Source organism: Alnus glutinosa, chromosome 6, assembly GCF_958979055.1.
Source record: "Alnus glutinosa chromosome 6, dhAlnGlut1.1, whole genome shotgun sequence".
Classification (NCBI taxonomy): Eukaryota; Viridiplantae; Streptophyta; class Magnoliopsida; order Fagales; family Betulaceae; genus Alnus; species Alnus glutinosa.
In genome coordinates, this window is record NC_084891.1 from 12,280,312 (window position 1) to 12,296,735 (window position 16,424).

General features: G+C 37.2%; 1 protein-coding gene across 1 annotated transcript; it reads left to right on the forward strand.

The window, feature by feature from the left end:
• The first annotated feature begins 8,407 nt into the window (after positions 1 to 8,407).
• Positions 8,408 to 13,848, forward strand: LOC133871531 (probable glycosyltransferase At5g03795). The gene is made up of 5 exons (XM_062308964.1): positions 8,408 to 9,265; positions 9,398 to 9,528; positions 10,404 to 10,752; positions 11,176 to 11,771; positions 13,827 to 13,848. Exons 1-5 carry the CDS (start codon positions 8,408 to 8,410, stop codon positions 13,846 to 13,848), a joined length of 1,956 nt encoding a protein of 651 aa, XP_062164948.1.
• Positions 13,849 to 16,424: the final 2,576 nt, after the last annotated feature.

The window sequence follows — 16,424 nt, forward strand, 5'->3', positions numbered from 1 at the left end:
ATCATCAAAGTGGAAAGTAGTATCCTTGGCAAGTAAATTACACAAGGGTCTTGAAATCTTACTGAAATCCTTGATGAAGCGACAATAGAAGCCGGCATGCCCGAGGAACGAATGAATCTGCTTCGCTAAAGTAGGTGGCGGTAGATTTTCAATCAGCTAAACTTTGGCATGGTGCACCTCAATTCCTCTTTTAGATACTATATGGCCCAAAACTATTCCCTCTTGCACTATGAACTGGCTATTCTCCCAGCTTAAGATCAGACATGTTTCTTTGCAACGTTGAAGCACAAGTGATAGATTGTGGAGACATGTATCAAAGGAGGAACCAAAAACAAAGAAATCATCCATAAATACCTCCAGAAATTTTTCTACCATGTCTGAGAAGATTGACATCATACAACGCTGAAAAGTGACAGGTGCATTGCATAATCCAAAGGGCATGCGCCTGTAAGCGAAGGTGCCAAAGTGGAAGGTAAAGGTCGTCTTCTCTTAGTCTTGGGGATCAACTGCCACTTGATTATACCCGGAGTACCCATCTAGGAAACAGTAGTAGCTCTGGCCAGCAAGACGCTCCAGGATCTGATCAATGAATGGGAGTGGAAAGTGATCCTTGCGAGTATGGGAGTTGAGCTTGTGGTAGTCAATACAAACTTGCCATCCGGTGGTTGTGCGCTGGGGAATCAATTTGCCAGCTGAGTTCTCTACCACTATGATGCCAGACTTCTTTGGAACCACTTGGGTGGGGCTCACCCACTTGCTATCGGAGATAGGGTAGATGATACTTGCATCAAATAATTTGACCACCTCCTTCATCACTACCTCTTTCATATTGGGATTCAACCGGCGCTGTGCCTCACGAGAGGGTTGAGCATCTTCCTCTAAATGAATCCAATGCATACAGATGGAGGGGTTGATGCCCTTCAAATCAGCTATAGTCCATCCAATAGCCTCTTTATGCTTCTTCAATACTGCTAATAAACTGTCTTCTTGGTCCTTTTGTAGATCTGAAGCAATGATGGCCGGCAAGGTATCATTAGAGCCGAGGAAGGCATACTTAAGCTTGTTTGGCAATGGCTTCAATTCAAGCTTCAGTGGAGACTCAAGGGAAGGAACGGGAGGAGTGCTCGAAGTTGGAGGTAGGGGCTCCTTGGGTAGTCTCCATGGATGAAAATCTGCAGTGGCAGCTGTCTCTAGCAAGGCATTTACCTCATCAATATATTGATTGGTGTTGAAGTCGTCAGAGCCAAAGTGAGTTAGGTAGTCTTCCAAAGGATCCCTTGTCAAAAGACTTGGGAGTGAATCTTCTACATATTCTTCAATGTTGTCCACAAAGAAACACTCATTCTGATCAGGTGCGTGCTGGAATGCATTGAAGATATTTAGCATGGCCTTCATATCACCAAAGGAGATCTCCATGATTCCAATACGACAATTGATGCATGCATTGGCCGTGGCTAAGAAAGGATGCCCAAGGATGACCGCGATCAACTTCTCAGGATTGGGAACGGTCACATTGTCAAGTATGATGAAGTCCACTGGGAAGAAAAAACTTATCTACTCGGATGATGACATCTTTTATTACCCCTCTTGGTTTCTTAATAGACCGATCAACCAACTATAGAATCACTATGGTGGGCTTCAGTTCCCCTAGGCCAAGTTGCTAATACACTGAATAGGGAAGTAAATTCACACCAGCTCCTAGATCTAGGAGTGCTTTATCAATCTCATTATGTCCGATGATACATGAAATTGTAGGGGATCCAAGATCCTTATACTTTGAAGGAGTGTTGTGCTGAATTAGGGAGCTCACATGCTCAGTAAGAAGGACTTTCTTGGGAATATGATTTCTGCTTTTCCTTTTCTGAGTACACAATTCCTTGAGGAATTTCGCATAAGCAGGTACTTGCTTGATGGCATCAAGGAGTGGGAGCTTGATTTTTACCTGTTTGAAGGCCTCTATCATATCTTGAATTTTCTCTCCTTGTTTCCCGAAGTGAGAAGGTGCCTTGAGACGTTCTGGGAATGGGACCCAGGGCTCATATGGTATCTTAGGAGTGGGGGCAAATGAAGAAGAAGCGTCAGTGTTTACTTGCTTACCCTTGTCCTTCTGTAGATTCTATGGGATCTCAGTTTGCTCCTCCGCCTTTTCTTGCACATGATTGTCGACTCTTCTTCCACTACGCAATGTGGTGATGGCTTGAACTTGCTGGTGATGTGAAGTACTGCCTTCTACCATGTAATGTCCTTTCGGGTTGGCCACCGGCTGACTTGGAAGTTTTCCTTCTTCCCTCTTGTTGAGGGTGTTAGCTATCTGTCCCATCTGAGCCTCTAACTTGGCAATGGCTTAGGAGTGGGAGTCCACTGTTTGATCCATTTTGCTCATAAATTTCAAAAACTGATCTTGAAGGTTAGAATCAACCGAGGAGATGGTGTGGCCTGAAACTACTGTTGTGGAGGCCTGTATGTGGAAGAAGGTTGATAGGCTGCCATTTAGATTGAGCTTGACTGTACACCCCTGGGACCAAGCTACTTGCAGCTTGAGCCTTCCATAAGAAGTTGTGATGGTTTTTCCACCCTGGGTTATAAGTGTTGGAGTAAGGATCATTACCCGGATGTGAAAATGCTGCATTAACCTGCTCAATTGAAACATCAGAAAAATTTGTAGCCGTAGGAATCATTGACTTGATGCATAGGACTCAAACAGAATGAACATGGTGAGTGTTTTGTGTTCGTGTGAGCAGAATGAGGAGCAAAACCAGCCACCATCAATTGATCGAACTTCCTATTGATAGCATCAACTACTTGAGTGGCTATATCCAAAGAGTGTCCTACTTCAAAAAGACCTTCGGTCTTTGGTGCTTCAGGTGCAGGTACTCTACGTCTAGTGGATGCATGCTGAATGGAATTATTACTCAAGTTTTCAAACAAAATCCATGCTTCATCCTCACTTTTCATCATGAATGTTCCCCCACAAGATGTATCTACCATTTGTCTATTAGGCTCAGTCAAGCTTTCATAGAAACTTTGCACTAGCTGCCACTTTGGGATAGCATGGTGTGGGCATGATCTAAGTATGGATTAGCTAAGATGTTGTACGATCCGTCTTCCCTAGGTATGGATTAGCTACGTCTTTAATAGGATACATATAATCATGGAATAGTATAACCCATCTTCGGTTGGCACATATCGTCTACCTAAATTACACTAAACTAGGGTGTAGTACGATTCGTTTTCCCTAAGCATGGCCTATCTAATTCTCTTGATCATATGTCAATTAAACCCATTGTATAACCATCATTCTCATAATCACAGAAAATAGGAATGATTTGAGTTCAATAAAGGTAAAAAACTTTCTAAGACAAGAGAAGAATTCTACCAATATTGATTATGAATTGAAGAACAATTGCATTTAAAGATGAAGAACAATATCAAATTGAAGCAATTCTCAGAATTATACAACCAACATGCATAAACTAAAATTCTCTAAATTAAAATACAATCAAACCATTGTGCTTGGATAGGGCTATATCAATACCCTACAAAGGTTTTTGGACGCTCATCACGCTGTTGCAATGGCCTCCTGCCATGATTACTTCTCTTCAACTCTTCAAGCCTTCAAAAAGTTTTTCTTTGAATTGGCTCTAGGTAGCAGTGTGTCTTTTTTCAATGTTTAGAGGCCTATATATAGAGATTAGGATAGACCTAAAAGCCCTAGAAATCCAAGAAAAATCGGAACTTAGTCTCATAGTCCAAGTAGAAGATTGAAAATTCAATCCAAGTAGGAAAAATATTTCAAATTCGTCCAGATTTGCGGTCTTTTATTGCGAACCAATTTTGGTATAGTAAACGTCCGAAATAAGAAAAACCTATTTCATACATATTTGTTGTATTTTTTATTAGCTTTCCAACACCACCAATTTCTTTTCCAATCTAAAACCTGAACAAAAATTTATGATCAAAATACTGAGAGATGTGAAGAATCCAAATTTGAATTCAATTCGATTTTGACTCTTATTAGAGAAATTTTGATTTAATTATTCCCTTGATTTAAATAAATTTAACTATATCTTCTAGGTCTTCTTAAAGTATGCTTTAAACTCAAAATCAATGAAATTAATTGTATCTTTATTTAAAACCTGAAAACAATAAAATGACACAAAATCAAACAAATAACAATGCTAAGAAATTAACATATGTAAGTTAAAGGGCTTGAATGTGTAACATTCGATGCTTATCACCAAATAATATTTTGTACAATAATAAATATTATAATACCAATTGAATTATAAATATTATCGCATCAGTAATATTATACCAATTGATTTATTGATTAATTAAGCCTATTTATTTATCATCACAGTAATATTTTTAAGGTCTAATAATAATTCCCGTTTTATTAAATTTGAGTTTATAAAATTAATGAATATTTATTTTCATAAATATTCCTATTTATTCTTTTGCCTTATTATTAGGTCTTAAATTCTAATTTAAGGCATTATATTTTATGTCTTAAAATCTGGAGCGTTATAGTCCGAATATGCTCTTTAGCAGCTTTAATGAAGGCATAGTCGATCTCGACCGCTTGAGCCAGCAGCTTTGGGAATATCTGCTTGCAAGACACCCTGGTTTGCCTTGGGATAGTGGATGTGTATGGACATAGGAATGTCAAAATCATGCCGAAAAAATGTCTCATCCAACTCCGTGTAGATAAAGTGCAGTCCACAAATTCCAAGTCGGGAGGAGTGTCTTTGTCGACAGGGGCTTCGGTTGTAGCCCAGGCTTCGCTATCTAGAATAATCCCCACGGGTTGATCCTCACTGCCAAAGGCTGGACGGGCGGTGGGGCTATCTTTTTCGGGAAGAAGAAGGTTGGGTTGCAGAGCAAGAAAGGAAAGTGAGAAGGCGAGGATGAAATTTTCGATGGCAAAAACATGAATGAAGGAATGGTGAGTTCAGAAGGGAGGCGGTATTTACACTAAAATCCTCGGGAAATGTGTTAGCAACACGATGGTTATCCCCAAGTGATCTTTAAGTACCTTGGGCAAAGCCCCATATCGTCACATCCTAGTTAATGCACCGTTTGGTATTCCCGAGATGTGGAGTGACACGTAAGTACGGAGATAGCTCATCGTGGGGGGTCCATCAAAGGGCATGCAAAATCAACCAATCTAAGAAAAACACGCGTCCAAGCGTGCTTTGAGTGTCAACCGAAGCGACGGGTAAACAACCAGATCATGGACACGTGTCTCAAGGCTGCCGCGGGTGTGAAATCTCGAGAGTCTATAACTGGCAGGGCCTCGAGGCGTTAAAACGTGAGAGCAAAAACGGTGTATCATACGAGGAAACAAAAGAATGTTCGAAGTCCCGGGTGGAACGAAGCCTTGGGTTACGAAGGCGGCAAAATTCCCATTATCCAAGCTTTCAACTTAGATAAGGGAATTAGGGGGTCACCGTTCGGAATAATCTCACTTAGCCCGGCCCATTATGAAGATTACAAGCCTTTGAGTTTACATTGGCTCACTGCGATTGCGGGCTCGAAATCCACCAGGTACGAGCCCACAGGTACAAATTCAGATATCCTAGAGCCCTGGGAAGGTACTGCCCTGGGAACCAACATAACTAACCAGGGGCGGCGATATGCGATGCGAGGAAATCCGAGACTAAATGTAATCTCAGATTTGCCGTCTGGAATCTTGTTTTGAGATAAGTAAGGAAAGAGTTCTAGTTTGGGGAAGGTGAGGATTCCGAGTACAGGCCAAACTTTGACAACGCTCATAGGTCAAGAGAGGAGCACAAAACCCTAATGCAATCAGGCATCCACCTTTCAGCTTATAAATAGGTCCTTACCCCAAGTATAAACTAAAAAATAAATGATCGTGCTTGAGCATTATTTCCCCTCTGAAAATTACTTAGGCATCAGAGTGAGATCCACCGGCAACTTCGGTGCGTTCTCTTGACGGTGTTTGTTTTTTTATAGTGAAACAATGATTCTTGCAACGTGAAGAACATTGGTGATCACCAGCTCATGCCATATCGGAAACTGTACCAACATGTACAAAGTGTCAAAATCTTCTAGCCCAACGATTCACGTAGTCTTTGTCCTAAGTCGACATTGGTGGCGTTTTTTTTCTAACTAGTTGGTTTGTAGAAAAATCTTATAAATTAGCACTTAAAAATGACATTAGTACTTTAAACATGTAAAAAATACTTTTATTTTATTTTTTTATTTTTATTTTTTTATTAATGCGAGTAGGAAAATATATAAAATATATTTTTTTTCCACCTTAAAAATACATGTCATTGATCTACTAACCAATTTCTAAGAAATTTCTATCGGTTTTATTGTATGGATGCCCGAGTACAATAGAAGTATAGAACCCATTTTTCTTTTTCCAAAGCGTCAGCTTTTCAGTGCTTAAAAGAGACGAAGAATCAGAGCGATATTATTAGTCATACACATCTCCACGCATTTGTTTAGTCAAAAAGGCAAAAACCAGCAAACAGAAATACAGGAGGGTGCTGAAGCTCAATAGCCAGGTACTTCTCTTCAATTTCTTTTCCAGAAGAGAAATGACAAGAAAGAAAGGAACAAAAAGAAGAAGAAACTGTTTAGCAGCTGAGAAACCGTAGGAAAAGACCAAAACTTCCTTTCTGATCTTGCGAATGAAATTCAATTTAAAGCTTTGACTCTTTTTTTTTTTTTTTTTTTCCTTTGTATTCTTTAGTAGAACACGGTATTGATTGTTTTTTTAGTGGAAATTTTGTTATTCTGTCGGTGCTTGGAGTTTTTTTGTTGAAATATAATTCGTGCAGGACCTATTTTGGATTGTAGATCAATGGGTATTTCTGTTTTTGATTAAAAGATGATGAACATTACTTTTCCTCTTGCATGGCGAAGTATACAAGTCCAATGTTGATTGCTTATATGGAAAATTGAGCTTTGGCAGAGATTTGAAGATCCTGAATTTCTTATGACTATACTTATCTGTGAATAATTAGGAACTGTACAGCTTGTTGTTTGATTGTGATATGTTGCATTTGACTTCGTTGTTAATTTGTTTTGATGTTATATAGGAAAGTCTACTAATAATCTACTTATAAAAAATAAGTCTACTAATAATCTATTTGAACACTAAGGTTAGGTTTGGTATGTGAAATGACTATTCCATTAAAAAAATGAATAGCTTTCATTGCAAATGGAACAAAGTGGAATGAAATAGCCATTCTCATTGCCCACTAGGGAATGGTTATTCCAAGTGTTAGAGCCTTATCATACTCTATCACCAAGGTTATTTTATTCAACCTTCTTCTATTCCTAATAAAAGCTATTCATTTTTTCTAATGGAATAGTCATTCCACGTACCAAATGTATCTTAAGAAAGTAAAAAAATGAAAATATATATGGAAGTACAAATTAAATTCCAGTGTTTGCCTTATGTAATTAACTAGATAATGGTAGAAATCTAAGTTGAGGTTATTAAACCAACCCCTCCCCAACCAAAATTACTATCTTACTTTTCCACAAAAATGGTCACACCAAGCCTGTGTTTGTTTCCAACGTTTGGTATAGATGAAAAAAAAAATAGTCAACAGAAATTATTTACGAAGTCAATGGAAAATGAGGGTTTTAGGGCAAAAAATGGCTTACATATCTTGAAAACTGTAAGCCATTTTTCGCCCCCCCATTTTAGCACCAAAGTGCATATCTTTTCAAGAAAATTCATCAGGCGGCTATTTCTCAAAAACGTATACAAAAGCAGCTGGTTTATATATATATATATATATATATATATATATATATATATATATATTAGCAAAACGCCAAATCTTTGTCCATAAGCATTTATACATGGTAAAAAATTTCAAAATCCATTCAGTCAATAGATTGATCTTCTAGTTTCTTTACGTTATATCTTGTAGTGAATTAAAATTATTAATTATATAAGGTTATGTAAACATTTTAATAATTTTCAATGCGAACCAAACATCAAAAAATGTTTTTAGGATTACTTTCCAAGTGTCAACCAAACACCGGAGAATTATAATTTTCAATCGAGAAAACTCTTTACGTTGAAACAAACAAAACCTAATCTTGATCATGATATTTGTTTTGATGGCGAGATCTTCATTAAGATGAGATAAGCCCCATGCTGTTTGCATGTAAGTGGAATTTAATCCTCAAAAGTGTATCAGTTTTTGAATGCACTGAATGCCCCAAAAAAACTCTGAATCAAGCCCTCACACCCCTTAAGTGAATTTGAGAACTGACTTTGAGAAATATTAAGTTTTTTTTGGCCCTAAGGATAAGGTTTTTTTCTTCCTAACTAAACTTGGGGATTTCGGATTATTTGCAGGGTTGATTATGTTCATTGAAAGTCAGCCAACAATAAACTTTGTGGTTTCTCAGAATGGGTCAACAACTTCTATCTCTATGTTTGGTGGAAACCAAGAGATTGCTATGGCTTATGGGCATGATGTTTGTTGTGATTATACTGTTCCAGTGTTTTGAACTTCCATATGGTAATGTTCTATTGCCTTTATCTTCTGCTGGTAGGGTTTGGGAAGTGAGAAATAGTACGTTCCATATAGGAAATTCACCATCTAAACCTGAGATGATTGGTAACATGTCACTTTTGAATGGTTCAAACTGCACCAATACATATGCTATTCATGAGGGAGCTAATAACACTGGAACGTCCAAAGGGATGGATAGAAACCCAAAGAATGGGTTTGTATCAGATAGAAATGGAGGCTCACATAAATCTTTAGGATTGGATGAGGATAACAATGCTAATGAGTCTTCATCTGAGAATCTGGATTGGCTAAATAGAAATTCCACAGTTCCCAATATAAAGAATGATACTACAGATGGTAACTCTTCGGTAGGGGAGCTTGGAAAGGGAACTAATACCACTGCACCAGAAGATATTGGAAGGTCAGGCGCTGATTCTGCATCCCCTTCGTCTGCATTACCGCCTATTAGTTCATCATCTAATCCAGCTTCTACCATAGTCGTGGATACAAATATTAGAACACCTATTGTTGATTCCAAGACATCCTTATTGGAGAAAAATGGAACGACCACTTCTGAGAGCAGTGAAAAATCTGGGCAATCACAAATTGGCCTCACCCCATCGGGCAATAATCCTTCTGTGAATAGGGTTCCCAAGGTGACTAATGGGCACGAGATACCAACCTCTCCTGTAATTTCAATATCAGAGATGAACGATTTATTGCTCCAAAGCCATGCTTCATACCAGTCAATGGTAAGTGTTAAACGTTAGCTTGAAATTATGTTAGAGGGATTTTTTCTTTTTGCTCATTATATTAGAGAGGATTGGATTCTTTATGAATAAATTGACTCATCCTTTTTCCTTACTTTTCCATTTTGTTTGTAGGCACCACAATGGTCTTCTGCTGTTGACCAAGAATTACTGTATGCAAAATCACTGATTGAGAACTCACCCATTCTAAAGAATGATCCAAAGCTTTATGCTCCTCTATATAGGAATGTTTCCATGTTCAAAAGGCAAGCTAATTGTATCCTGTGAATATTGATTTATCTTTGATAAATGTGTCCTGTGATTTATTCCTTATGATTTGATTTGTTTACTAGAAACCTTTATATCTAAGTGTCATTTTCTTGTGAAACTTTTTCTTTGGTTAAAAGTGTGAGATTTTCCATGTGAGCAAGCAAAATTTTAGGGTCATCCCCTCCCCCCTTCTCTTCAAATCTCCTCCCTCCTCTACCTTCATAAAGTGACCAGACTGATAAAATAATTTTTAGTTGTTTATTTTGTTCGATCTGTGGACTGTGTATGAGGCTTGTGGACAAAATGGTTTTCAATGGAATTATTGATGACATAAGTGTGAGATATCTTCATATTAATAGTAATTTTGAGACTTTATGCAAATTATGTTGCCTTGGAGAAACTGGGGGATAAGAATCATCACACACAATAAAGCAGGAGAAGGTGCTCTAGATGACACGAATGCTATTACTTACCAGCTAAGACTTGTATCATTGGTCTGTCGAATTCTTCTAAATCTTCTCATCTCCCCTGCCCTCTTCTTTATTCTTTTGCTTGGCAAAATTTGAACATAAAAGTTACCTCAACCCCACCGTCAGTATCACCTGAGCTAAGACCTTAGATTTAATATCTTTCTACTTCCACATATGGAAGAACATCCTTGTTTACATGTCCTTTATGTGTGAAGCATTCAAGTTGTGTACTATTTTGAGAAAGACTGGCTGTTGCTTTTCCATGATACTTTAATACTGTATTTCTTTCAAGGATGTCTGGATGTGCATGAGCTGTATCGTTACAACTGTACATGCAAATGAATTACTTATTGATGCTCAAGTGAGCTGTGTCTTCAATAATTTATTCATCCAAATTACAGGAGCTATGAGTTAATGGAAGATACTCTCAAAGTATATATTTACAGGGAAGGGGAAAAGCCCATCTTCCACCAGCCACCACTCAAGGGAATATATGCATCTGAAGGATGGTTCATGAAGCTGCTGGAAGCTAACAAAAAGTTGGTTACGAAAAACCCAAGGAAGGCACATCTGTTTTACTTACCCTTCAGCTCTCGAGCGTTGGAGATAACATTATATGTACCTAATTCACACAGCCGTGAGAACCTTATACAATATTTGAAGAACTACTTGGAAATGATTACAGTGAAACATCCTTTCTGGAATAGAACTGGAGGAGCAGATCATTTTCTTGTTGCTTGCCATGACTGGGTATGCTTTTCATGCTCCAATTCGAATTATGTTTTGCCAATCAATTGGAGAGTTTTAGGACTTAAAATGAAAAATTCAGATGATTCCCATTTTGTCTTAATAGCATTTTAAATGACTCAAATAGCTTAAATGATCCTATGTGTTGTGTGTAATGGCATCATTACCAGAAATTTGAAGTAGTGTTAGTTTTTACTTTGATCATAATATTTTTGTGGTGAACTGATGATCTCTTTTTTTCTTTCTTGTCTGGTGCCGATTGCTACTATTTTTCTGCTTGCATTATGAGTAATGACCGCTTTCTAGAGTATTGAAGTGTAACATGGAATGCTTTTTTTATTGTGCATAAAAAACCTGATCTAAATCATTACACAATTTAGATCAGATTAGATCAATGTATTTTCTAATGAGTGGTAAGTTCCTCAGGCCCCAGATGAAACAAAGAAACATATGGCCAAGTGCATAAGAGCCCTCTGCAATGCTGATATGAAAGAAGGTTTTGTTTTAGGCAAGGATGTGTCTCTTCCTGAAACATATGTGCGCCTGGCTCGGAATCCACTCCGGGATCTAGGGGGCAAATCTCCTTCCCAGAGGTCAATTCTTGCTTTCTTCGCAGGAAGCATGCATGGTTATGTACGGCCAATTCTGTTAAAGCAATGGGGAAACAAAGATCCTGACATGAAAATCTTTGGTAGAATGCCTGATGGCAAGGGGAATAAGAAGTATATTCAGCAAATGAAGAGTAGCAAGTATTGTGTATGTGCAAAAGGTTATGAAGTCAACAGCCCACGAGTGGTGGAGGCCATATCTTATGAGTGTGTCCCGGTGATCATATCTGACAACTTCGTGCCTCCATTTTTTGAAGTTTTGGATTGGGAATCCTTTGCTGTTTTTGTGTTGGAGAAGGATATTCCAAATTTGAAGAGTATACTCCTTTCAATCCCGGAGAAGAGATATCTTGAGCTACAGATGGGGGTCAAAAGGGTACAACAGCATTTTCTTTGGCATGCTAAGCCTGTAAAGTATGATATCTTTCATATGATTCTTCACTCCATTTGGTATAATAGACTTTATCAAATAAGACCCAGATAACCCATAGCGGACATATATTTTATGTTTCTGGGGAAAATCATAGAACTTGTTTCAAGAATAGTTAGCAAATTCTTTTGGCGATGCAAATGAAACTCAGAGAACATGTTCGTTCTTTTATTGTGCATAATGTTCTTTACGCCAATGAGTAGTATTTCTATGTATTCTTTGGTTTACCATACATATGTTGATATCTTGTCTGATTAAATTTTCAAAATTTAGTGCTTCATTTATTTATTGCTTTTTGTTTTTGCATTGGAGGAGCTTGCTTTTGCTGAAAAGCGGCTATCGTATTATTCCTCAAACTTTCCATACTTCCCCACAAGTGAATTTGGGTAAACTAAACCCTAAAATTTTAGGGTTAAATACCTATTTGCCCCCTGTGCTTTACGATATTTATGTTTTGCTCCCTCAATTTCACTTTTTATCAAATTTGGTACCGGTGGTATATGAAAAGACGGAAATAGTACCTCCGTCTGATTTCCCGTTTAAAACTAACGTCCAGCCACGTCATCCTACAGGTGTCGGCGTGCATGCGTGACACCTGTCCCCGTGTTACACTTCAGCGCTGACGTGGCAATCATTTTTCTTTATTATTATTTTAATAATTTCTTATATATATATATATAAATAAAAAAAAAAAAAAAAAAAATTTCGGGGTGGCAAGGGCCAAAATGGGGGTGGCCGAAACCACCCCAATTTGGCTTGGGGGTGGCTCGGCCACCCCCATTAGGCCTTGGGGTGGGTCGGCCACCCCCAGACCGGCCGGTATGGGGGTGGCCGACCCACCCCCGTGGCCCATGGGGGTGGTTCGGCCACCCCCAAGGACCAAGGTTTTTCTCACTTTGGCCCTTGGGGGTGGCCGGTCTGGAGGCGGCCGACCCACCCTTAGGCCAAATGGGGGTGGCCGACCAAAAAAAAAAATCTTTAAAATAATATATATTGATTTTATTTTATTTTATTTTTTGACATATCCGCACAAGAAGAGGAGGGGGATTTAAACTAGTAACTTTCATTTCATGTGGCGTGGTCTCCAGGCGATTGAGCCATTCCTTGGGAACAAAAATATATTAATTGTGTACAAAGTACCATGTGTGATATATTTATAAAACCAAGGTACCATTTCTGGTAATTATTTAAACTACAGGGGGCACATCATGAAATATATAAAACCACAGGGGTATACATTGAGAAAAAAAATTGTGTTTAAGTAACAAACATTTGGTCATTTTTTGGGTTATATCAATTGGCCACGCAGATTATTTTGTGTTTCCAATTGTTACACAAAATTGATAGCATTTTTTTTTTTTTAATTTTATTTTTTATGAAGGGTTCAATTCTTGGCAACATATTATTTTCATACACGACAGGCATATAGGTTACTTTTGGTTCAAAACATGCATACCAAATATACCAAATATTGTTTGTGTACAAAGTACCATTTGTGATATAATTACAAAAACAAAGTATTATTTTCGGTACTTATTAAAACCACATAGGGCACATCATGAAATTTATAAAACTATAGGGGTATCTATTGTAAAAAAAAAAAAAAATTATGGTTCTTAATTTTAAGGAAAAAAAATTATGGGGGTGACTGGCCACGGGGGTGGTTTGGCCACCCCCAGACCGGCCGATCGGCCACCCCCAGGCCTAATGGGGGTGGCTGACCCACCTCCAAGCCAAATGGAGGTGGCTGAGCCACGCCTATATATTTTCCCATAATTTTTTATTTTTATTTTTTTTTTAAAAAAAAGCCTTAAAATTAAGAACCACATTTTTTTTTCCAATAGATACCCCTATAGTTTTATAAATTTCACAATGTGCCCCATATGGTTTTAATAAGTACCGAAAATAATACTTTGTTTTTGTAATTATACTGCAAATGGTACTTTGTACACAAACAATATTTGGTATATTTGATATGCATGTTTTGAACCAAAAGTAACCTATATGCCTGTCGTGTATGAAAATAATATGTTGCCAAGAATTGAACCCTTCATAAAATAAATAAATAAATGCTATCAGTTCTGTGTAACAATTGGAAACACAAAATAATCTGCGTGGCCAATTAATATAACCCAAAAAATGACCAAATGTTTGTTACTTAAACACAATTTTTTTTCCCAATGTATACCCCTGTGGTTTTATATATTTCATGATGTGCCTCCTGTAGTTTAAATAATTACTAGAAATGATACATTGGTTTTATAAATATATCACACATGGTACTTTGTACACAATTAATATATTTTTGTTCCCAAGGAAATTGTTGGGGTGGCTCCTTTAGGCCACATGGGGCGGCCGGCTACCCCCAAGCCAAATGGGGGTGGTTTCGGCCACCCCCATTTTGGCCCTTGGGGGTGGCCGAACCACCCCCATGGCCCTTGGGGGTGGTTCGGCCACCCCCAAAAATGGCCTTGCCATCCCCAGATTTTTTTTTTTTTTTTTTTTTTTTTTTTTTTTTTTTATATATATATATATATATAAAAGAAATCATTAAAATAATAATAATAAAAAATGATTGTCACGTCAGCGCTGAAGTGTATCACGGGGACAGGTGTCGCGCATGTACACCGACACCTGTAGGATGACGTGGCTGGACGTTAGTTTTGAACGAGAAATCAGACGGAGGTACTATTTCCGTCTTTTCATATAACACCGGTACCAAATTTGATAAAAAGTGAAACTGAAGGGGCAAAAAATAAATGTCGTAAAGAACAGGGGGCAAATAGGTATTTAACCCAAAATTTAATTATATGTTTGTATACTCGCATATCTCTCAAACAATTCAATCTAGCCATAGGTTTGGACCATATTAGCATAACAGACATTACCAATATTTGAAATGATATATCTTTTTTTTTTTTTTGGATGAAGATTTTTAAATCGTAGAATTTAAGCCCTTTTTGGGTATCGAAACTCTTGGGAAACGCCACACATTAAAAATGAAGCATGTTATCGAGACAGTCATAAAAAAGTTTCCTCTCAAAAGGCTCATTCTTCACTTTTGCAGATTCTTTTTCTTCAAAAAATTAAAACAAAGTTTTTTATTGTCTTGCCTTATTTACTCTAATCATGGTCTTTTACACAACAATATGTTTATCATAAGTAGATTATATTGGATTCATATAATAATGAAAATTTTAAGTACTTGAGGTATTTCTCATTCAAATATGAAATATAAGATCGCTTAGACGATTGGAATTAATAAACGACTCCCGGTCATTAAAAGTAACATGCATGCGAAGAATACAAGTTTTCTTTTTTAAATAGTATATGCTTTTTACATACTTTTTTTTAATAGCTTAAATGACATACTTCTTTTTTAGATGCTAATTTATAAATTTTTTTTGTACAAAATAGTTTGTAAGAAATTTGTGTTCATAAATAAATATAGGTCATCAACATGGTTATCTTTAGTAAGGATATTTAATGGATGGTTATACAATTGAAAAATGCTAGAGTATCTCCTGGTGTTCTCCTGGAATGTCATAGATGTAATTTTTTATTAAACTATGCCATTCCAGAAGAATACTAGGAGAATACCAGAAGATGTTCTAACATTTCTCTATACGATTAACGTGAGTAAAAATTAGCATTTATATCGGTAAAAACTTGTAAAAATACAAAAAATCAAAAATCAAAAGTTAATTTTGACAACTAAATTATCCCAATAATATAATTAAAAAGTATAACATTCCACCGCTAATAGGATTTCTCGGTTATCTATGATGTATATTTTAGAAGAGAATAGAACATTTTTAAATATTTTCGGGAGTTAGACAAAGAAAGTTGAAAAGAAAAAAAAAAAAAAACAGAAAAGAAAGAAGCGAACGGCGTCATGATTAGATAAGATTATAGTAAATGTTTCCTAAATATCAACTTCTAGTGACGACTGACGAGGCGTTTGATGAGTCCGGCCGTATCTCAATCTACACTCCGTTAGACTTGGATTTCAGCATGACCACTTTAACCTTGACCCATCTACCTGCGCCAGCCTTTCGCTTCTATGTATTACCAAGACAAAACAGTCTTTTTCCAACGCCTCCGTTGAGAGAAAAGATCACCCTGCTTCAAAGGTACAACATAGCAAAACCTTTGCTTCATTCATACCTTAAAGTGGTCGATGTCTATAAGGGGATGCCAAACAAGTGGTCAATGATGTTAATGCTGGGAAGATAGATTTGTCGGCAGCTGGTTTGTTTGTGGATGACATTTTTTCAGAGCTTAGAGGTCTGAGGTATGTTAAGGTAGCTCATATTAGGAGGAATTCTAATAATGTAGCCCATATCCTAGTAAAAGAGGCTTCGGCCAAATTTTTAGACATAGCGTGGCCGGAAGATGTTCCAGATTTTCTTGTGTATGCTGTAAATAGGGATCGTTTATATCCCTAGATTCCAATTTTGGGATATTTTTATTTGAGAAATGATCCCTACACTCATTTCTTACAACAGCTCCACAACAAGCTGACGTGGTTGGTAATATTTTATTATTTTTTTGTTTTGTTTTCATTTTTTTTGTAAAAAATTAATAAAATATGAGAAATGATCCCTACACTCATTTCTCACAACAGTCCCACAACA

Excerpts from the sequence above, each read along its gene's own strand:
- LOC133871531 (XM_062308964.1), top strand. The coding sequence starts at position 8,408 with ATGGGTCAACAACTTCTATCTCTATGTTTGGTGGAAACCAAGAGATTG. Across the intron at positions 9,529-10,403 it reads AATGTTTCCATGTTCAAAAG|GAGCTATGAGTTAATGGAAG; the intron begins GCAAGCTAATTG and ends TCCAAATTACAG. Across the intron at positions 11,772-13,826 it reads TGGCATGCTAAGCCTGTAAA|AATTGAACCCTTCATAAAAT; the intron begins GTATGATATCTT and ends TATGTTGCCAAG.